This window comes from Oncorhynchus kisutch, unplaced genomic scaffold, assembly GCF_002021735.2.
Source record: "Oncorhynchus kisutch isolate 150728-3 unplaced genomic scaffold, Okis_V2 Okis06b-Okis10b_hom, whole genome shotgun sequence".
Taxonomy (NCBI): domain Eukaryota; kingdom Metazoa; phylum Chordata; class Actinopteri; order Salmoniformes; family Salmonidae; genus Oncorhynchus; species Oncorhynchus kisutch.
Genome location: NW_022261983.1, coordinates 8,835,130 through 8,858,493, shown reverse-complemented (window position 1 = coordinate 8,858,493; position 23,364 = coordinate 8,835,130). Strand labels below are relative to the sequence as shown.

Genomic DNA, 23,364 nt, shown 5'->3' with positions numbered 1-23,364 from the left:
TTAAGAACAAATTCTTATTTACAATGATGGCCTACCCCAGCCAAACCCTACCCCGGCCAAACCCTACCCTGGACGACTCTGGGTCAATTGTGCGCTGCCCTATGGAACTCCCATTCACGGCCGGGTGTGATACAGGCTGGAATTGAGCCAGGGTCTGTACTGACACCTCTAGCACTAAGATGCAGTGCCTTAGACCGCTGCACCACTCGGGAGCCCCAATAGGGATGAACCAGAAGATCCATTTTAGGCTCCGCCTACTGGAATTCCTTACCGTTTTTTATTTTTTTATTTTTTTAAATCACCTGGGGCAAAAATGCTGATCAATCACTATGTCATACCCTACTCAGAGATTCTTTAAGGTCTGAAAAGCACTTCCACTTTGCCCTGGTCAGCAGTATTTTTCTGTTGCCCTAAGAATATGGTCACTTACCCGAAAATGTGAAGATAGTTGTTTACATGCACACATGCCATAACGTGTCCGTCTCTTGGGTACGTTTTTGACTTCATGACTACCAAGTATACAAAGAGCCAAGTGTTTTTATGAATGTCTATAAAAACAAAAACAAATTCCCCATTATAAAAATATTGTACAGCAGAGCTACTGTCTCTCTCTTTCCACAGATCACACATAATGCCACATAATGCCACATAATGCCACAAAATGCCACATAATGTGAAGTGGTCAAGTGGTCAAGCCTCCACCCTTATTCATTGGTTCTGTAGTAAACAGATGTACTACTTTGTTCCCACGACAGTTAAATATACATCAGAGTTGCTCTGTGATGCTGAGCTAACCAACCCTGCTGGAGCACTGAACAGCATCTATGACTGACGTCATATTGACAGATGTTTGCTTGACCTGCAGCGATCACAGTCAGTCTGGACCAATCACAGCTGCTGGAGTGGACAAGGTTACAATAATAGAAATGTAATTACTAAATAGGATAAATCCCCTTAGACCACAGCAATTTGACTGGTACACTTAATATGGCCGCCGGGCCACCCATCATGGGTCGTTGACTTAAATGTAAATGTCTGTTCCAGTAATTGTATGGTTCTAATCCTTTAGAGTATCCAGGCATCCAGTACTGTGCTAATTATGTGCTCCTAGAAACTGAAGGTCTCAGAGAGTGTCAGAGAGTAGTTTGGTCAAAGAGGAACTCATACTTTTTAACCCAACTCCTCTTTCAGCCTCCATATGGAGTATTTACAACTGAATATGATTGAAGGAACGACCCCATCTAGTGGAGGAATAATCGACATGAAAAAAGCATAATCCTCATCAATGTATATTCAAACGCGTTTTATTCAAGTGCATGCACACATTTCATGTTAATATAGTTTTTTGCATCATTTTAATCTACGAACAGTGATACATTTGGATATGCTTTCAGCATATGTAACCAAATCAATCAGATATTGTATTTCCAAAACTGAAGTACTGTCATTTCAAACTCTTATTAAAAACCGATTGGCAGCAGGGCAGAATTATTAGATTTGTGGATGTGTGTTAGGAGCATTGTTGCATCTGTGCCAGGCAGTGCTATCAGATGTATTCTGGTCTCACCACAAAGCGAAAGGCATACTGGCCTTCAGGACAGGGGTAGGACAGGGCCAGACTGCTGTTAGTAGGGATCTGGGCCATGTCGTTCTTGAAGTCCTGGACGTGAAAGACATACCTGCCCTCACATGTTAGGAGCAGTCGGTTGCTGAAGTGAACACTGTTGGTCTGGTTTTGTCTGAGGCTGCTTTGGAGAGAGAGACTGGCAGTGGGGAAGGAAATACACCTGGAACATTCTCGTTGGTTCTTCAAGACTCTTGCTGACCAACTGATGGGGTTGGTTTCCTTGGTCTGGTAAATCACACTATTGTGGTTTGGTGTTGTGAATGAGTTGACATAGTCTGGGGCTGGAGGGGAACTTGAGCTTGAGGAATACACCACATGATTGGCTGATGCCTGATCATAGGAAAGTCTACTCCAAAAATATAAATCATGTCATTGTCCTACTAACAACGTCATTCACAAATTAACATGACTTATGTGTGATGAATAGAGAAATGGAAATATCAGATTTCATTGTGTCGTTGGCCAACTGAACTTATCCTGGTCCCACATCTGTTTGTGTTGTATGGCCATGGCATGTGGCATGACAATAACCATAGGAGTTGACTAGACAGTACAATCCAGGCTACAGGGAACTCACTGAATAGATTCCATGTTGCAGAGTCCAGGGACATGGAGAAGCAACAGCAGCCACAGAGGAGTGATTCAAGGCCTCAGCATTTTCACCAACCAGCTTGGGAAACTGACAGACAAGCAATTGAGTGAGGGTTCTCACAGTCTAGCCCACGTGTTTTTGCCTCATGGTATTAACCATATTAACTTTTGCCTCTAGGGGTGCTCTTAAGCCAAAAGGGGTCTTCTATATAGGCCCATCTCCCCACATCCAGGAGCAAAACCATTGGCCTAAAGCTTTAATGTCTATATATTGTAGCGACCCGCACAGACCCGCACAGACAGTGTGTTATGTGTTAGGCTAGTAGGTGGTTGTGATGCACTTACCAGTACCCAGTGTTCGCGGGGTCCGACATGCCAATCAACCTGCTATCTGCCAATCACGGGAATGCCTGGACATCCTGGCGGTTGGCGGAATGGCGTGGAGGGGGGTTGGGCAGGGGGATGGAGCATTGGAGGTTAAAACCAGGTTTAGCCTTTGTTCTCTCTCTTACGTCTGGACTTCACAAGAGAAGATCACGATTGGCTTGTGGGTTCTCTTTCATTTATTTGGCTTGGACTACGGCCAAACAGTAGCCTGTGTAAAGTTGGTAATAAACCGTAAATTCGTAAACTCAAACCTCTGTCTGGACAATTGTTCCTTTATGATCTAGTCAGGTCATTACAATATTATACCATCTTCCCCAACAATAACAACCACCATGAATAGGTTTAGTTGATGCAATAAATGAATTACAACTCAAATGTGTTTTATTCGTAAAAGAGTAGCAAAATTGTATTCTACACCAAAATGACCATGCTGGATCACTGTATCTAGTGAACGTGCTTTTCCCACACCAGACAGTGTATTGATAAGAAACCATAGCACATTTAGTTGATTTTCAACTAAATCGATTTTCTGTACATAAAGTCAATTTGTGTACAACAGACAATCAAGTATATCCAATATAAAAGCAAACATTATATTCAGCACTAAGGACAATAGTTCATCTAGAGTTTGAGACATTTGACATTCAGATTCTTAAATATCTTACCTCTTGGTGTCTTGCTGTGCGTGTCGTGGTTCTTTTAAAACCCTTGTAAAATGACACTGCTTAGATATATATTAGATTTTGATTGAACCTTTATTTAACTAGGCTATAGCCACAGGGGTGAAAGTATTTACTAATGTAATTAAAACTGCACGCATGCAACTGGATTCTCTACATTTAGTGTGACCTCACAGAGGGGCTGGTTGCACAGCTTGTAGATATTGTTTAAGTTTGATTCCCAATAGATAAGACTGACTAAACCAAGAGAGATCAAGGATTAGGTCAAGCCTAATCTCATCAACCTTGGACAAGAAAAAACAATGGCTGACCCCAAATCCTAACCCTAAATCCTAACCCTAACCCCAAATCCTAACCCTAAATCCTAACCCTAACCCCAAATCCTAACCCTAAATCCTAACCCTAACCTAAATGTAAAATGATTTAATACATTTGTATTATGTTCAATCAATTTTCAGAATAAACAGCATTGAACAAATGACAAATGCTTTGTAAGTGCACATCCACATGACATGATAATAACACACACATGCTAATTAATAACAAGGTATATTCATAGTACCCAACCTAAATGATGTGATAGTTACATAATGCAGACAAATAGTCATCTTCTTTGAGGTTAACGTCTCTTGATTTTGTATGTTTTCCAACCTCACCCAATAAAAGACTCAGGGTGTATCAAGATAGATTTTACTCAACAAACACCAGTAAAACAAAACAGGATGATGTGAGATTCTGCTCTTGTTCTATATTCCATTAAAAACCATATTTTCATAAAGGTGAATGGAGTCACATAAAGCAGGGTTTTATTTTTTGTATTTTCAGTGTTGGACATAAAAGACTAAAAACACAGCCAATCATCTCCAAGTGATCTTCACTGTGGAAATCTGTTCCCAGGTATTCCCCTGCACAATAGAGAGACACGTGATCATATACAAATGTAAGCAGGGTTTGAAATGATCACGTTTTAGTCAAATATATCCGTTTGGGCTTCATGTGGTCAATTTCCAGTCTACAAATGATTTGTAATTATGTTCCGGCCCACCGACCATCCGCTCAAGAACAAAATCATCCCACCGCTGAACTAGTTGATGATCCCTGACGTAGGGTATAGTGTCCTGAAGTATATGATTTTATGTAGTAAAATGTAAGACGAAACTGTGATATACATTGGGGGGGAAATACAACAAATCCATTAGTTTTATGAGTTAAATCACAGTTTAAGATGCATTGTAAATTTGTACATTCATTCTGACAAAGTCTACATTACTTTACAAGACAGCCGTTGGCCTAGGTAGAGGATGGCCATCAAGAGGGCATCCTCAACTAGAGGACTTTGTTCAGGTAGCCTAGGCTACTCTCGGCTCCCATTTACTGAACAGAATGTCTTGGCCCTGAAACCTTGAGTTGAGTTCATTAGGGAATGCAACTAAATTATTATTTTAAATGTTTTGCAACATAAAATGAAAAAAATGACAGGTTTTTAAAGTCTGTTTCAGTCTGTTTTCTTGCGTTTGATGCTTACCTCAGGTCACCAAAATGGCTTCTGATCAGTGATTGATCGATTGGGCTGCGTGTCGTCTTCACAGTCAATTAACAAGCAGCAAGTTAACTTTTGAGTGCATGGAATGTCAACAACTATGTTCCACATAGCTACTATATGTCCTTGTTTCCTAAATGAACTCCAGACCCTCATACTTCACGTCTCCTATCTTGGTTTCAGGTAACAGGATCTGGCCGTCCAGTGTGAATGCCATTATGTACGAGGCGATTTTCCCAGCATCCTCCTCCGACTTGAGAGCCACGATGATCTGATCGTCCGTGTTGGGGACAAACTTGAAAGAGGAGAAGCCGTGTGTGGGGTTATGCGGGCCCACCCGGTTCACGGTGACGTCCTTGAAGTCCGGCGAACAGCTGAGGACGAGGTTGGCAGCACGACGCTCGTCGGCCGTCTCGTCGTAGCGCTCTTTGCTAGCGCGGCGTGGGAGGAAGAACCAGCGCTGCAGGCTGTTGCTCCACGCGGCCGACTCGTGGATCAGGTAACCTGGGGAGAGAATGTCATGAGAATCTGAATATCATAGAGAATGCTAATAGTTTGCAGGGGTAACTAACTGTATATGCTAGGCTAACATAGTCAGCATAGCCTTTGTAGTTAGCATTAGCATAGTTAGCATTTTCAACCCTGCAGCTCTCACCTGGAGGTTCGATCCCAGCTGCGGACCTCAGGAGGTTGTACTTGGGGACCCAGTTCTGGTGCTGCACGTCCCCCCGATGGCCCACCACCTTTACCCACTCAGGGTTGTTGTTGACCACCTCCCCCGTGGTGGTTGTCCACTCTTTCCCCAGGCCACCCACGTACAAGTGCTCGTCCTTTACTGCTAGCCACTCCGCTTTGAACCCTGAAAGAGGGAAAGAGGGTCATTGGGACACACATCAAGATTTTATGATTCACTGAACTACTGTACAGACCTTTTGAATGCACCAAAGAGTAAAAAAGTATTTAAGAGAAATATACTCTCCCACTTGGCATATAAAGGACACATACACAGAGTGAACAAAACATTAGGAACACCTGCTTGTTCCATGAGATAGACTGACCAGGTGAAAGCTATGATCCCTTATTGATGTCCTGTGTTAAATCCACTTCAAATCAGTGTAGCTGAAGGGGAGGAGACAGGTTAAAGAAGGATTTTTCAGCCTTGAGACATGGACTGTGTATGTGTGCCATTCAGGGGGTGAATGGACACGACAAAATATTTAAGTGCCTTTGAACAGGGTATGGTAGTAGTTGCCACAGGTTTGTGTCAAGAACTGCAACGCTGCTTGATTTTTCATGCTCAACAGTTTCCAGTGTGTATCAAGAATGGTCCACCACCCAAGGGACATCCAGCCAACTTGACACAACATTGGAGTCAACATTGGCCAGCATCCCTGTGGAACACTTTCAACAACTTGTAGAGTCCATGCCCCAATGCATTAAGGCTGTTCTGAGGGCAAAATAGGGTGCAATTCAATATTAGGAAGGTGTTCTTAATGTCTTGTACACTCAAGTGTTTACAAATGAGAATGAGATCCAACGAATTCCATTTCCATGGTTGTGGTCTACCCCAGATGAGGTTCTTCAACAGACCCCTTAGAGTAAATAAACAGATTAAGTTCCAAATCTGCCTGCCTGGTCTACACAGTGAGACACTCACACAATGCCAAATCGACCCCTAACACCTACTCCATATTCACTTATGGATATCTGAGAGGGATTAAATAGGTGTCAGCAATATGGTGAAAATGCAATCTACCCTATTAGAAGGCAAGATGAAGCAATTACCATAGAATTTATACTTCTTCAATCCTTTCAGATCTACAGGAGTGCCTAGGAATCGATTCTGCACTTGAATTTGGCTCATCTACCTCACTGACCTTTGGAGACGGAGCCGTCCCCATCAGGCAGGATGACCCAGGGCACAGCCTTGCTGCCGTCGATGTGGTAGACCACGCCCGTTCGGTCATCCACGCTGTACAGCTTCCCGTTGAACACCACCAGCTCTGACAGCTCCATGCCCCGGCCCTTTTCCGCCAGGTGGCTCTCCAGCAGGACCCTCTCCGTGTCCCATTCCACGGCCACCTTGGTGCCACTCTCCGACACCAGCAGGTGGCCCCGGCGCATGTAGCTGAACCATGTCAGCTTCTTGTCGCTGCGCGAGTCCGTGTCCAGGTCGGCAATGACCCCGATGCGGTAGCGCGTGCCCTGCGGCGTCCGCTCGGGGGTGCTGAGCGGGTAAGTGTCATTGTAGCGGTCGGCCACCTCGTCCATCGCCATCCCCGTGTGGCCAGACTTCCAGTTACGGGAGCTGGGGACCTCGGAGTAGGAGCCCGGGTTCAGGTGCATGTAGAGGAGGACCAGGGCAATGGCCAGGACCAGGGCTACGATGGCCTTCAAATTGAGGCGGAATCGGGGGTCTGAGGTGTTGGTCATGGAGGCCAACATGGGAAGTCCTCCGACTGAGATGCGCAGGGGGTTCATAGACGGATCATTCTGCTCCAGTTGGGTGTAGCCTGGAGAAACAGGCATGGGGGAGGGATCTGAAAAGGTTAAGGAGAGGAGAATGGAGTTGTCAGAGGTCTGATTTGAGGGAAAGGCTGCCCTCCTCAGCTACAGTACACAGGTAGAATCTCAATTGTATTTCCTTGATTCCTCTCCTCGCCTCCTTTTCACCCACTCACTCAACGCACTCACCCTCACCAGTAGTTAGATAACCATGTATTGTTGTTATGACTTTGGCCTCGATCCTATAGACAATCAGTGTTGAGTCTCATGACTCTCAATCATCATGTGTATCTCAGTGCAATTGAGAGAGATGTAGCAGCTTTAGAATCTGACGGCACTATAACAACCCCACAACCGCTGAAGAACTCCTTGAAGATGTCACATGGATTAGATGTCTTGATTTAACATTTGTTAAGTCTTTCACAAGAGACTAATATCAGTGAAACATCAAATCAGTACATTAACATTCAAATAAATAATGTGTGAGATTTCACACCAGACAATTGTATACAATACACACCAGCTTCATTCAGATCCAGTTTGCCTGTAAAAAACTGAAAATAATTATAGAATCTCTGCTCACAAGGACGTTCTTCTTTAAGGCTCACGTCTGTCCATGTAGCAGACCACTGAAAGAACACTAGCTTGCAGATCCTGAAGAGAATGTCTATGTACAACCAATGCTCAGTCCTGCTGTGAAGGAGGAAGAAGCGGTAGCTACAGGTGAGACCAATAGAAGCTGGCCACAGGTGTGCAGGCAGTGTGTCGACGTGGAGCCTGGGAGTGGCCCATTCAGTGACGTAAAATGGGACAATATGTCGTTTTTGAACAGGTAAAACAGGAAAGGTAGCAAGTAGACACCCGGAAACCACCCCAAAAACCTTGTCATTCAAAACTCTCAGTCAGATGAGGGTGTTAACTGGCCTACTTTTAGGATTTGGCTAAGCTAACAAGTGGTGTACATGTAGAGTAGTCTTAACACAAGCATTTCGCTACACCCGCAATAACATCTGCTAAACACGTGTATGTGACCAATAAAAATAGATTTGGATTCATTATCCCAGAGGGACCTCATCTCAGTAGCAAATCTCATGTGTACATGTGTTCTGCTTATCAGATACTCAATCAACATCACTCGTGAGAGAGAAAGCCAACAGGCGACAGAATAAGGAAATGCAATCCTGCCTACGTTTTGGTACATCTAAATAAGAAACAGTTTGCCACAGCATTATTGGTGGCTTTTTTGATAGAACTGTCTCCATACATCTGAAAAAATGTATTCTACACTCAATGTAGCCTAAATGTTGGCTGATGATTCAAACTGAATTCTTCAGCTTCTCTATGTTTGATACATACTTCAGTCTGAGACCGCCGTCGTTGAAGTCATTTGTGGTAATGTCAAAATGATGGGTATTGTACAGAACATAGTAATCAGTAATTGGATCATCTCTAACCAATCAGGGAAGCAAAACCAATGACGAATTTTCAAGTATTCTGACTCTGGCTCAACTCATTGGTTGAGTGTAGAATTAATTAGACCAATCAGAACTTTTAGAATTTTTTTCTATTCTTGATATCGTCATGGAGGTACTCAGATCTAGATTAATTACGGAGAAGAAACAAATACATGTGGCATAGCCTAAATGTTAACTGAAAAAATCTCAAATGTGAGAAAGGCAGTATCGAAATCGAATGAAGCATCCATTTGAAATGCGCTCTCAGAAATACACCAACATGTACACCCTCAAGAAAATCTTTGTGACCTCACTTTGAGTCGGTTCCAGGAGCGACACATCCTGTGACCAGGGTATAATGTCTCTAAAGCCAGCAGCAGCAGCCTCTCTTCTGCTCAAAGGCTCTTTTATACCAGGACTGTGACCAGGGCCCCCAGCCAAACAGAAGTCCATTATGACACCCTGAGACTCTCTGCTCTGTGGCAGACTTCCCTCTCCGGCATGCTAGTCTAACACACAGGCACGCACACATCAGCTGGTTGAAACTAAATCACCAGAAAACAGATTGTTGTTTGTGCACCCACACTAAGAAGTGCCTGAGGTGTGAGCATGTAGGTCCTCAAACACACAGCATCAATTACAGGGTAAAGTATCTGTGATGGATGGAATCCCAACTAGACACTACAGACATCACACACTATAGTACATATCTCCAACATGTCTCTCCTCTAGCCAGGTCCCAGATCTGTTCGGGCTCTAGAGCAAATACTATGGTCATGGTCATGCCATACATAGGAGTAGGTGAGGTATAAGCAAGCACGCACAAACTGATCTGGGACCTAGTTACCTCTTCTCCATATAGTACCTCACAACAAACTCCTCAAATCACAGAGTCCATGCAGGATCTGCTGTCACTGAAACAAACAAGAGCTCTGGTAGTATGGAGTTACCCTTTCTTCTCCTCCTCCTCCTTCCTGAATGCTGGCCGACTGTCATCTCAATTCCACAACCGCACCAATGGACCAGCTACACTCTTCCGTTGCCCAGAGTTAATTGAATGCTGAGCAGTGAACTCCTTAGTTATCAGCTGAAAGGGATTGGCTGTGCAACCGTGACTAAGGGTAACAACAACGGTGGTGAACTTTAACTAGACTTGGGGGATTAGTATTGATTAACCACCGCAAGTCCAAAGGGGAAAACCTAGCAAGGTAATTGACAACTACTCTTCACCACTCTTGTCTTGCTTGACCTTTGTGCATGTATAGAAAGCAAGCCTAGGTAAAGTCAACATATTGTTCCTCTAGTCTGGCCTCGTCCCATACTGTATGTTCTGTAGCCTGGCCTCGTTCCATACTGTATGTTCTGTAGCCTGGCCTCGTTCCATACTGTATGTTCTGTAGCCTGTAGTCTGGCCTCGTCCCATACTGTATGTTCTGTAGCCTGGCCTCGTTCCATACTGTATGTTCTGTAGCCTGGCCTCGTTCCATACTGTATGTTCTGTAGCCTGGCCTCGTTCCATACTGTATGTTCTGTAGCCTGTAGTCTGGCCTCGTTCCATACTGTATGTTTTGTAGTCTGGCCTCGTCCCATACTGTATGTTATGTAGCCTGGCCTCGTTCCATACTGTATGTTTTGTAGTCTGGCCTCGTCCCATACTGTATGTTCTGTAGCCTGTAGTCTGGCCTCGTCCCATACTGTATGTTCTGTAGCCTGTAGTCTGGCCTCGTTCCATACTGTATGTACTGTAGCCTGTCATCTGGCCTCATTCCATACTGTATGTACTGTAGCCTGTCATCTGGCCTCATTCCAACCTGTATGTTCTGTAGCCTGTAGTCTGGCCTCGTCCCATACTGTATGTTCTGTAGCCTGTAGTCTGGCCTCATCCCATACTGTATGTTCTGTAGCCTGTCTGGCCTCATTCCAACCTGCATGTTCTGTAGCCTGTAGTCTGGCCTCGTCCCATACTGTATGTTCTGTAGCCTGTAGTCTGGCCTCATCCCATACTGTATGTTCTGTAGCCTGTAGTCTGGCCTCGTCCCATACTGTATGTTCTGTAGCCTGTAGTCTGGCCTCGTTCCATACTGTATGTTCTGTAGCCTGGCCTCGTTCCATACTGTATGTTTTGTAGTCTGGCCTCGTCCCATACTGTATGTTCTGTAGCCTGTAGTCTGGCCTCGTCCCATACTGTATGTTATGTAGCCTGTAGTCTGGCCTCGTCCCATACTGTATGTTCTGTAGCCTGTAGTCTGGCCTCGTCCCATACTGTATGTTCTGTAGCCTGTAGTCTGGCCTCATTCCAACCTGCATGTTCTGTAGCCTGTAGTCTGGCCTCATTCCAACCTGCATGTTCTGTAGCCTGTAGTCTGGCCTTGTTCCATACTGTATGTTCTGTAGCCTGTAGTCTGGCCTCGTCCCATACTGTATGTTCTGTAGCCTGTAGTCTGGCCTCATTCCAACCTGTATGTTCTGTAGCTTGTAGTCTGGCCTCGTTCCATACTGTATGTTCTGTAGCCTGGCCTCGTTCCATACTGTATGTTCTGTAGCCTGGCCTCGTTCCATACTGTATGTTCTGTAGCCTGGCCTCGTTCCATACTGTGTGTTTTGTAGTCTGGCCTCGTCCCATACTGTATGTTCTGTAGCCTGGCCTCGTCCCATACTGTATGTTCTGTAGCCTGTAGTCTGGCCTCGTTCCATACTGTATGTTCTGTAGCCTGGCCTCATTCCACACTGTATGTTCTGTAGCCTGGCCTCATTCCATACTGTATGTTCTGTAGCCTGGCCTCGTCCCATACTGTATGTTCTGTAGCCTGGCCTCGTCCCATACTGTATGTTCTGTGGCCTGTAGTCTGGCCTCGTTCCATACTGTATGTACTGTAGCCTTTCATCTGGCCTCATTCCAACCTGAATGTTCTGTAGCCTGTAGTCTGGCCTCGTCCCATACTGTATGTTCTGTAGCCTGTAGTCTGGCCTCGTTCCATACTGTATGTTCTGTAGCCTGTAGTCTGGCCTCGTTCCAAACTGTATGTTCTGCTGAAAAGGTTTATATTGTTTAACTTTTCAACATGACAACGAATGATAGGCTAAAGAGTTGGCTATAGGACATACAGTACAAGGCCAGACTACAGAACATTCAGTATTGGACGATCCCAGACTAGAGGCTACAGAACATACAGTATGGGATGAGGCCAGACTAGAGGCTACAGAACATACAGTACGGAACGAGGCCAGGCTACAGAACATACAGTATTGGACGATCCCAGACTAGAGGCTACAGAACATACAGTACGGAACGAGGCCAGGCTACAGGCTACAGAACAGACAGTATGGGATGAGGCCAGACTAGAGGCTACAGAACATACAGTATGGAACGAGGCCAGGCTACAGAACATACAGTATTGGACGATCGCAGACTAGAGGCTACAGAACAGACAGTATGGGATGAGGCCAGACTAGAGGCACAATCTGTTGACTTTACCTATGCTTGCAGTGCACACATGCACAAAGGTCAAGGTTGAAAATTCACTGATCTAGTATCAGCCATTACCCAAAAGACAATCTCCTATCACTATGACAACTTTAGACCTGAGGACACACCAAGGTGTGTCTGCGATGCAATTACAGCATGTCATGATGGCGGTGTCTTCAAAGTAGCCTTGCCCTAGATCTGTTCGTGCTACCAAGACAATGACAATAGCAGTTAGCAAGACAACAAAAACAGACCTGGGAGCAGGCTATATTAATCAAATAGGTTACCTGCGGAGTGTTGACTGGTAAACCCACAGTGGAAGTCTGCAATGCATGGACTATAACATGTTTTATATCGTTATAATAGGTCTGCGTTGTTATCCACCCACTCTGATCATCCATTTGAATGGTCTTTGTGTAATTTTAAAGCCTTTATGATATGTTTCCCTGCACACCAATCCACTTTAAAGTAATTGCCCATTGTGTCTAGATGTCTATTCAATTTGACTCATAATTAATTATAATATGAGTATTTTTTTGAAATAGTATGTTAAAAAGCAGCTTTTCTGTTTTTGAATGGTGTGGGCGTACCTCAACAACAGAATGGTGTGGGCGTACCTCAACAACAGAATGGTGTGGGCGTACCTCAACAACAGAATGGTGTGGGCGTACCTCAACAACAGAATGGTGTGGGCGTACCTCAACAACAGAATGGTGTGGGCGTACCTCAACAACAGAATGGTGTGGGCGTACCTCAACAACAGAATGGTGTGGGCGTATGCTGGTCATGAAAAATATTCACATGAGTAGACTGCTGATTGGCCAGCTACATTATCCTCTATGAGGATATAGCCAGCATATATGAAACAATCTGTTTGAGGTGGGTATATATATATTTTCTTCTTCTCCAATTTATTCTTTGGCCACAAATACGAGTATAGGATGAGTCAACAACATTATTTAGTTATTTAGTTATATTTTAAAAGTGATTTTCAGTGGACAGTTACTTTAAATAAATATGATTTTTAGAATTTCATCCATGTCAGGATAAAGCAAAGGAGAAAGTTAGTTACACGCAGATATCGGTTTTAATTGTAAACCACTGTCTCTTAGCACATTTTCAAAGAAAGGCAACATCTGCAGAAACGGTCTTCAACAGCCATATATTTATTTTACCTTTATTTAACTAGGCAAGTCAGTTAAGAACAAATTCTTATTTTCAATGACGGCCTAGGAACAGTGGGTTAACTGCCTGTTCAGTGGCAAAACGACAGAATTCTACCTTGTCAGCTCGGGGATATGAACGGCTACTAGTCCAACGCTCTAACCACTAGGCTCCAACGCTCTGACCACTAGGCTACCCTGCCGCCCCATATAATGGACTTTGGCGCTACAAAGTTTATATGTCATTAAAGGACATGTGTGTCAAGACAATAAATGGTTCACAGTGACTGCTGTTGGGCAGGGGTTGCAGAATGAGCATAGACTAACTGTTTTCGGTCTTTCAACTGAGCATACCATGTCATGGTACCTGCTGCTAGCAAATTCAGGGGTAGCCCTGACCGGGACTCAAACTCGGGTCCAGCTACTCAATAATTTAGCTGTTAGGCCAAGAGATCCGAACCTCTTGACAATGTTGCCAGGTGATTAACCTCGGGTAGCAACATTGTGGGAGGCATCCCAGCTGTCTAGAGACTACTAGGTGACAGGTTAAGGTCACTATAATAGGTCTGATTGCAATAGTTTATGCATTTTAATTGTTTTGAATATGTTCTGCTGTAGATAAATGGTGTTGAATGACAATATTCACATACAAGCAGTCACTATTCAAAGTAGGCCTATCTTCCTACTGATGTATGACCTTGTCTTTTACATTCCTGCAGTTATAAATGACAAGACTAGATACTGCTTCTACCTACAGTGCTGTGTGATCATGTGGTTGGTTTATAATGGGTTTTACAGCAGTGTTAGACTGGCAGACTTCCACTGGCATTGCGCCTGTAGGTCCCCCCTTTGCTGCTATAACAGCCTCCACTCTTCTGGGAAGGCTTTCCACTAGATGTTGGAACATTGCTGTTATAACAGCCTCCACTCTTCTGGGAAGGCTTTCCACTAGATGTTGGAACATTGCTGTTATAACAGCCTCCACTCTTCTGGGAAGGCTTTCCACTAGATGTTGGAACATTGCTGCGGGGACTTGCTTCTATTCACCCACAAGAGCATTAGTGAGGTCGGGCACTTAGGCCTGGCTCGCAGTCAGAGTTCCAATTCATCCCAAAGGTGTTCAATGGGGTTGAGTTCGTGTTCTCCTGACCCAGATTTGTCCTTCGGACTGCCAGATGGTGAAGCGTCCAATGGCGGTGAGCTTTACACCACTCCAGCTGACACTTGGCATTGCACATGGTGATCTTAGGCTTGTGTGCGTCTGCTCGGCCATGGAAACCCAATCCATGAAGCTCCTGACTAACAGTTATTGTGCTGACATTGCTTCTGTAACGGATGTGAAACGGCTAGCTTAGTTAGCAGTGCGCGCTAAATAGCGTTTCAATCGGTGACATCACTTGCTCTGAGACCTTGAAGTAGTAGTTCCCCTTGCTCTGCAAGGGCTGCTCCGCGGCTTTTGTGGAGGGTGACTGTTGTTGATGTATGCAGAGAGTCCCTGGTTCGCGCCCGGGTATGGGCGAGGGGACGGTCTAAAGTTATACTGTTACACTTCCATAGGCAGTTTGGAACTTGGTGTGGAGTTTTGTAACCAGGACAGACTATTTTTTACACGCTATGTGCTTAAAAATACTACTTTCAGCTGCTCCATGCTCCTAGATGTTTCCACTTCACAGTAACAGCACTTACAGTTGACAGGGGCAGCTCTGACAGGGCAGAAATTTGACAACTGACTTGTTGGAAAGGTTGCATCCTATGACGGTGCAAGTTGAAAGTCACTGAGCTCTTCAGTAAGGCCAATCAACTGCCAATGTTATATACACCTGTCAGCAGCGGGTATGACTGAAATAGCCGAATCCACTAATTTGAAGGTGTCCACATACCTTTATGTATATATCTATAGTGCATTTTAAAACATGCCAACTCGAGCCCCCATCATCACACTACTGACAGATTAGTGAGTAGGCCTAATTCGAACATGAAAAGGGGAAGTACATGTGACAACATATGAGTGCTCCCGTTTAACTAGGATATGCTCTAGAATTGTCGGATAATATTAAATAAAGGCGACACGAAGCTTCATGGATGCGCAACTGTTACAAATAATGTTAGAACGATACTCACTACAAGTGATATGCCGCCAAATAACAGTCCGATAATGGTTTGATTGGCGACAACACCGCTTCGTTTAAATCTAGGCTACAGTGTTCAGTCTCCATCGTTTGCATCATTGGGGAAACCATGGGCTACTTCCTTGTTCAGTGACAGTATAAAATAAGTCCCGCCCAGGCAACGAAATCTACCTAGCCTACGAATTGAAAAGTATTCTGGATTACTATGCGCTGCTTGCGTAAACTGTTTGTTGTTTGCAACGTTGAAACATATCTAATATGTGACTTTTATTGCAATGCAGGTGCAACAGCACATCTGAAATCATTTGCCGTGTTCGAGAGGATAAAAAAAACGTAATGTATCAGGGTAAAGAGTGACTGACTGATCAGTAGTTATTTATGATGCAAGGTTTCTTGTAGATCAGTCAGTCGGTAATTTAATCGCATGCAATGTCGAACAAGCTCATGTCCATGATAGCAGTGACGGTGCTAGACTTCAAATACCACACACTATGTTAGTAGTGAAAGGTTCCTGGCATTGGCATACATTGAAAAATTGACAAGAGTCATGGGATGTTTATGTTGCACAATGTCTGTGTTTTCAGTAAGCTCCGCGTCCAATGTGAAACATAATAACTAGAGGTGACACACAGGGCCCACCCAGAGAGGGAGAGCACAAATAGCGTTACTAGTTATAGTTGTAAACCTTGTCTACTTTTCACCGGCTCCTTTACTCTCGCTACTTAGCGGCTGCTCAAATATTTGCCTTTGGAATACACCCTTCTTAAAAAAAAGGGCCAGTCTCCAAACAGGAAAAGCCTTTATTTGGCAAAGGTTCGGTTGGTGGTGTAGTAGGCTTTTATAAGGCACTTTGTGCAACAGACTGCAAAGCAATCTTGAAACCCAAGACAGAGGGCATAATAATTGGTGAGATCACTTCATCAGAGAGAACGTAAATAAATGAGCTTGTACCAAAGATATACCAAGAACAAAGGCAGGACCATATGTCGTTTTTGATGAAGGTTCTTACTCTGGTACTGTATGGAAGTCATTGTCATGCCCAGGAGGGTTAAAAGGCATAGGTCATTTACAAAACAATTTTCAATCTAATATCACAACGCTGCCTGAGGAAGACTAGTAGTCAAAACACATTGCAGTTGTGTGTCCTAATGTAGTATGCTGACTGCTCCCATATGTATTATTTTGTAAAGATATTTTGTTAATAGTTCACTAGTTTATTGAAACGTACTGGCAGCCTACTCATTTTCTTTCAATACCATTACCATTACAATTCAATATACTGTATATATTACCTACTAGATGGTATTTTGTTAAACTCATCTATGAGAATTCTGATATGAGTTTGTCTGAAAAGGTGTGTGTCATGGACAAGAACTGAATAAAACCGTTCCCAGGCACGTTCAGAATAGATGAAGGTAGGAGACAAAGAAGTTGAGGAGAGGGCGTTCCTGATACTAAACACACACCCTCGTTTACCAACTATATTACAGACTTGTTTGAAACTACAATAAAAAAGATCAAATGAAAGGGTTAACATGACTTGGGAGCATGTACTACAAATGACATTCACATGACAGAAAGATAACGTATTATCCAATTTACCCCCCAAAAATGTACGGCTGGTTTCCCAGACCAAGATTAAGAAACCTATTCCTGGACAAAAATCTACTTGCAATGGAGCTTTTCCATTAAGCGTGAGTTTCAGTCCAGAAGTAGGTTTAAACTGGGTACAGGAAATAGGCTCTGAGTGAGTTCAGTGGTGGTTTTTAAAAGCACTGATATACAGTAGTCGTTAAAGGTAGCATTTTTCAGACAGTGCACCCATTATTGGGACAAATAAAAGTATGGGTTTGCAGAGAAAAACAAAAACAATCTTCGTTTGTCAATAATTTAGCAATACATTTGATTTCTAGATATATGGCAATACGTTCTGATATCCTGGGCTTGCTATAACGTTGAAATACATTGAAATTATCAAAAGGTATTTGTATAGGCACTATACCATATAACTGGATTAGGCAGCATAGAAAAATACAGTGTGTCCATAGCATAGCATAGCATAACATAGCATAGCATAGCATAGCATAGCATAGCCTCATTAATTGCAATACAAAGCAATGTTCCCAGCGACATATATTTTAGTGGTTTGATCTGAACTTCAGTGTCCACATGACTGCATTACATATGTTACAAGACAAACAGTGCAGAGAACAACAGAAAGAACATATGGCAGTTACCTCAAGTGGTCATGGCACTCTGAATCTCATATTTTTCCATGGCATTCTAGGTTTTACCCTAGTAACAGTTTTCCTTAGATTCTACCTGAAGCTCAGCTCAGGCACTCTAGTTGTATGTATAAAAATGCAGCAAAATATCCATTCACAACCTAAACTACAATATGAATACCAACTGAAATCATGTCAACACACCCTTCATCATGTAAGCGCAACACCAGCTAAGACTTAAACAGTTAGGTGAAAGGAGAGGACCAGTGGAGTGCTGAGATCAGTCCACATAGCTGAGGCAACATAGCCTGGTCCCAGATCTTTTTGTGTTTGGCATGACCGTAGGAGTTGGCAAGACAGCACAAACAGATCTGGGACCAGGCTACAGGCACCAATGGCAACTTAAAAACTCAACCCACCCCCCCAAATCTGGTCAATGGTCCAGTCCCTCAGTAAGACGGGTGCTGGTATGGTGCTGGATCCTCTTGGTTTTGGGGGGTGAAAGGGGACTGCTGGTAGCCCTCTGGCCCACTGGTGGGGTACGGGGGATAGGCAGAGGTGGATGGGTAAGGAGTGCTGTAGTCTTTGGCTGGGTCTGTGTAGCCCTGGTCAAGGTCACTCACTCCTTGGCGATATCTTGTATAAGCAAATGTAGTCAATAGAGCCTGTGAGAGGAAATATTGGTAAATACGTTTTTAAAAATCCCATAACACGTGTCAAAGTGCTTATACAGAAACCCAGCCTAAAACCCCAAACAGCAAGCAATGCAGATGTAGAGCATTATGTGCATGTTACAATTACTGCCAGAGAGTGTTATGTGTATGATAAGTAGAAGATTCTAGAATGTCTGGTGCGCTGGCGCTTGCACACTTGATTTAGAAAACCTCTAGCTGGACAAGAGACAGAGCCATGAATCCTGACTGGCAGCCTCATCAGTGATTAGCCTCTCCCCATCTGTAGTTATATGTGAATATGGGTCTGAAATGCTATGCTACACTATCTATATACATGTCATATTATATAGCTGCATTATCAGAGTTAATATGTTAATATGTATTCTCCTTTCCTTATAGAACCACAAAGATTACTTCTATGTGTGTGTGTGTGTGTGTGTAGCTGTGTGGTGGTGACCAAGAGATAAAACATCTCTGGAAAAGGACACATCTGCCTTGTTCTTGCCTGACAGCCTGTAGCAAGTCAGAACACTAACAATCAGCATTAATTACTAGCGGGTTAGGGCATTCACTGTCGACCGCTCAGACCAGCTGCAGCTAGCAGTTTCAAATAGTTACATGCCAGTTGAGAGAAAGAAAGAGACAAAAAAGAGAGAGAGAGAGAGAGAAAGACTGACTCACCCAAGTGACAATGGAGAAGAAGGAGAAGGCCACTACGGCTCGGGCGGCATCGACAGGGATGCCTGCTACTTCAGTGGTGTGAGACCACTGATTGGCCAGGACACAGAAGCAGATGAACCAGAACAACGTCCACACTCCTGACAGAGGGAAAGTAAAGTTTATGGTAACATTTCCTACGAATTCCCTCTTCCTAATACATTATAAGGGCATTCATAACACCATATGAGCAACTACACTATGAGTGTAGTTATAGATGTTTATAAGCAGTGCACCTTTAGTACCTAACTTGTCAAGTATAGTGAATTGTGCATATGGCATAAGGCATTATAAACCTGCTTGTAATGCATTGTAAGGAAGCTATTCAAGTGTTGCCAAGATTATCATTGAAAAATCTGTCCATAAGTGTCAGTTCTGGGTGCCAAACTACAGCCTTACAGATTTAGCATTGGAGTATCAGAAAACAAATGTTTTCCCCTAACCAGAGAAGACCAAGTCAACAGTGACAATGTTCTTCCTCTCTTTGCCGTTGCTGATCTGAGGGAAGTAGGCATCCAGTATGATGAAGACCACGCAGGCGAGAAAGGACAAAATTCCGATACCCACTCCGAAGCCGCATGCGCTGTCATTCCTGTTGAACATGCATTTGGTGTCAGGCAGGAGTGAAGGGTTGACATAGCCTTCTCCAGTGATGGTGGCAAACACCACTATGGAAAAGATCTGAAGAGACAACAACATGTCGGTTAGAACACCTTGGGGTCCGTCACATAGGCCTGTTATCATATTATCACATAGGCCTGTTATCATAGAAGACTGTTATCATATTATCACATAGGCCTGTTATCATATTATCACATAGGCCTGTTATCATATTATCACATAGGCCTGTTATCATAGAAGACAGGTGTAGCACAGTGTTAGACAACCTGTAACCAATCACGAGGACATACAGTACGTCCTGGGAAAAGAAAAATGAAAGGTAATATGTCTGGAGGGAGGCGTAACGGTAGAGGATAACTTCAAGGGGAGTGTTTTCAAGTTTTATTGTCACATGCACAAGTACAGTGAAATGCTTAACTTTCAAGCCATTGTGTATGTTTGGTATGATTTCAGGGGTTGACCCGTAGTGGATGTGGACAGCCTTATGTAGCCGACCTGTAGTGGATGTGGACAGCCTTATGAAGCCGACCCGTAGTGGATGTGGACAGCCTTATGAAGCCGACCCGTAGTGGATGTGGACAGCCTTATGAAGCCGGCCTGTAGTGGATGTGGACAGCCTTATGAAGCCGACCTGTAGTGGATGTGGACAGCCTTATGAAGCCGGCCTGTAGTGGATGTGGACAGCCTTATGAAGCCGGCCTGTAGTGGATGTGGACAGCCTTATGAAGCCGACCTGTAGTGGATGTGGACAGCCTTATGAAGTCGACCTGTATTGGATGTGGACAGCCTTATGAAGCCGACCTGTAGTGGATGTGGACAGCCTTATGAAGCCGACCTGTAGTGGATGTGGACAGCCTTATGAAGCCGACCTGTAGTGGATGTGGACAGCCTTATGAAGTCGACCTGTATTGGATGTGGACAGCCTTATGAAGCCGACCTGTAGTGGATGTGGACAGCCTTATGAAGCCGACCTGTAGTGGATGTGGACAGCCTTATGAAGCCGACCTGTAGTGGATGTGGACAGCCTTATGAAGCCGACCTGTAGTGGATGTGGACAGCCTTATGAAGCCGACCTGTAGTGGATGTGGACAGCCTTATGAAGCCGACCTGTAGTGGATGTGGACAGCCCACACCCACCCGCTACTCTATCAACCACAAAATGTGCATTCTATTGGAGTTCCCATTGAAACCCTTTGGACAGCTATAGCAGTGCGTGGGTGAAATGTGTGGGCTCACTCAGTTTAGCGCAACGCTGATTGGTTATTATTTTATTTGTATCAAGGGAAGCCAAATGCTTGCTGGCTTCCCTTGCATTCAATGCTACAGGCGGCAACAATGTCATGCTCCTTTTGACCAGACAGCATCAGATAGATAGTGCTCCTCTGTCTCCTGTATGTGTAGCCTGTTTCACTCGATGGGATGCTTTCTCCGGTGAGACACATCAGCCACTTGCTGAATTGAAGGAAAATTGTGAAACAGAGACACAAAAAATAAATGTATCTTTTTTCTGGGTCAATTTTTTGGGTTGCCTGGGGCAAGTGAACTGAGCAGTTGCAAGTTGCGTTGAGCTTGCTCCTCGGTCACCCCATTGGGGTTTTTAAGTGAAAACAACCAAACTGGGGCCCCATGACCTGTATCCCGTGATGATTTCCGATTGGTATCCAATGGGACTTTTCCACAAGGGCTTCAGCTTTTGGTTAGCTAGCTCAGTGCATCCAAGATCTCTTCTTGACATTGAAGTGTAATGCAACATCAATGAACATGTTTTACCCCATTAAACTAAACATATTGTCCATCTTATAATAATATAGATAGTTGTATGCAAACAAATTGTCATCACAGCTATCCTTGCAGAACTTTTACAGGGGTACGGAAGTTGATGGGATGACCGTGTGGTGTGGTGGATCTGTCAGACTGACAGTTGATCAGATAGTAGCTAAACAAACCTCTTCCACGTCATGCCAGCGAGCTAAAGTCACAGCAGCAAGCTACTAACATCTGTAGCTCAAAAGCTGGCCGTTGGCAGGCTTACAACTATCATCATCAACAGTTGGCAAAACGCTTAGTTTGGTTGACACAGCTAAACTGGTCACGAGTAAAAGTTCCCTACTAGAACACAGCTGGATAACCTGTTAGCTAGCATTAGCCAAGTGTCATTCGCAACTTTTCCACAACATCACAAACTAGAAAACAGGTCAACAACTCTTTCATGTTGTCTTCTTGCCTTAATGCGCAAAGCTTTTCCATAAAAAGAAAATACAACGGTGATGTGCACTGTAGTTAAACAGACCGCTAGCTATGGTTGCTAACTAGCTAACGTTAGCTACTTCAAAAGTTTCCAAAGATAACACGCTTAGCTGGCTGTCAACCTAGAGTAAATCACTCACCCAGCTCAAGATGCGGACTATGGTTTGAGGTTGTTTAACAAAGCTCATAAAATCGAAGTCACCTCCGGCCAGCGAGGCCCCATAGGCGCCAGATTCCATTTTATATATATATATTTTTATGCCGATTAATATGTCCCAACTTCAGCTAGAAAATGACTATGCGCAGGTCTCATTTGTGAAGTTGCAGATCTGTGGTTTTGTTTTCACTCTCATTTCCTGAAAAGTTAAAGAACCGCCCCGGACAATGACCACGTCATCTCTATGATTTTTTTTCTTCATAGGACTAAGAATTGCTTCAAATAAATGGGCGTACTGCTACTCTCACAGTGACCTTTTGACCATAGTGTTCAGTATTGTCACATTATCACACATTTTCAAAGGGTTTGTACAAAATAAATAAGCATCTATCCTCTCTCTATGTGTCTGTGTCCCCTTACACACACCCCATTGTGTACACAATGGCTTGTATCTTTATTAACTTGTTATCAACTTCATTTTCACAAGCTTTGAGAATAGATAGGCGTATGTAGCCTAGTGGCTGACATTATGGTGTGGAAGAGAGCAAGATAAAATATCATTCTGGCTATAGTGTATAATATATAATTCATCGTTATTGTCAAGGCTATAGCTCATCATCAAGGCAGTATTTGCAATGATACCCCTAGGAACAACCACCGTCCATAGGCTAATGATGGTGGCATCCACAGGAGGTTGGTGGCACCTTAATTGTGGAGGACAGGCTCATGGTAATGGCTGGAGCAGAATTGGTGGAATGGTATCAAATACATCCAACACATGGTTTCCATGGTTTCCATATGTTTGATGCCATTCCATTTGCTCCGTTCCAGACATTATTATGGTCCGTTCTTCCCCCAGCAGCCTCGACTGGCCTCCCAATCAGCAAGGATGCTGCCTTTTGATTGGGACACAGGCTGTGTAATGTGCTTTGGACATGAAAACATTGCATATTGACCACCAAATAGAAAACATTTATTGGTGTTGTTGTGAGGTCTGCATATCACTGTTATTCACTTCAATATTTTAGATTCTCTAATTAATATCGTCTCAAACAACTGCTATCATATTCCACTAAACTCCATTCATAATGTAGGTTTACCACTAGAGGGCAGCAGTAGCACACAAGGGATTCCTGCTGTGAGAGACAGACAGCTTATTATGAATGATATATTCACTTCAT

The 23,364-nt window shown here is 43.8% G+C and overlaps 2 protein-coding genes across 6 annotated transcripts; both read right to left on the bottom strand.

The window, feature by feature from the left end:
* Nucleotides 1-2,964: 2,964 nt before the first annotated feature.
* On the bottom strand, nt 2,965-15,665 carry cant1a (calcium activated nucleotidase 1a). 4 transcript variants are annotated; one of them, XM_031813802.1, is made up of 4 exons: nt 15,535-15,665; nt 6,703-7,365; nt 5,481-5,684; nt 2,965-5,329 (listed from the first exon to the last, which is right to left on the bottom strand). In XM_031813802.1, the coding sequence occupies exons 2-4, from the start codon at nt 7,352-7,354 to the stop codon at nt 4,959-4,961; spliced, it is 1,227 nt and encodes a 408-aa protein (XP_031669662.1). In that variant the 5' UTR covers nt 7,355-7,365; nt 15,535-15,665; the 3' UTR covers nt 2,965-4,958. The 4 variants fall into 4 exon arrangements, with proteins under 4 accessions (XP_031669662.1, XP_031669661.1, XP_031669664.1 ...); XM_031813801.1 differs by lacking the exon at nt 15,535-15,665 and adding an exon at nt 9,735-9,896; XM_031813804.1 differs by lacking the exon at nt 15,535-15,665 and adding an exon at nt 7,914-8,832.
* A 659-nt stretch (nt 15,666-16,324) lies between these two features.
* LOC116359894 (synaptogyrin-2) lies at nt 16,325-22,400 on the bottom strand. 2 transcript variants are annotated; one of them, XM_031813816.1, is made up of 4 exons: nt 22,167-22,400; nt 19,602-19,839; nt 19,123-19,259; nt 16,325-18,432 (listed from the first exon to the last, which is right to left on the bottom strand). In XM_031813816.1, the coding sequence occupies exons 1-4, from the start codon at nt 22,263-22,265 to the stop codon at nt 18,217-18,219; spliced, it is 690 nt and encodes a 229-aa protein (XP_031669676.1). In that variant the 5' UTR covers nt 22,266-22,400; the 3' UTR covers nt 16,325-18,216. The 2 variants fall into 2 exon arrangements, with proteins under 2 accessions (XP_031669676.1, XP_031669677.1); XM_031813817.1 differs by having other exon boundaries at nt 19,722-19,839; nt 22,167-22,381.
* Between the last annotated feature and the right edge of the window lie 964 nt (nt 22,401-23,364).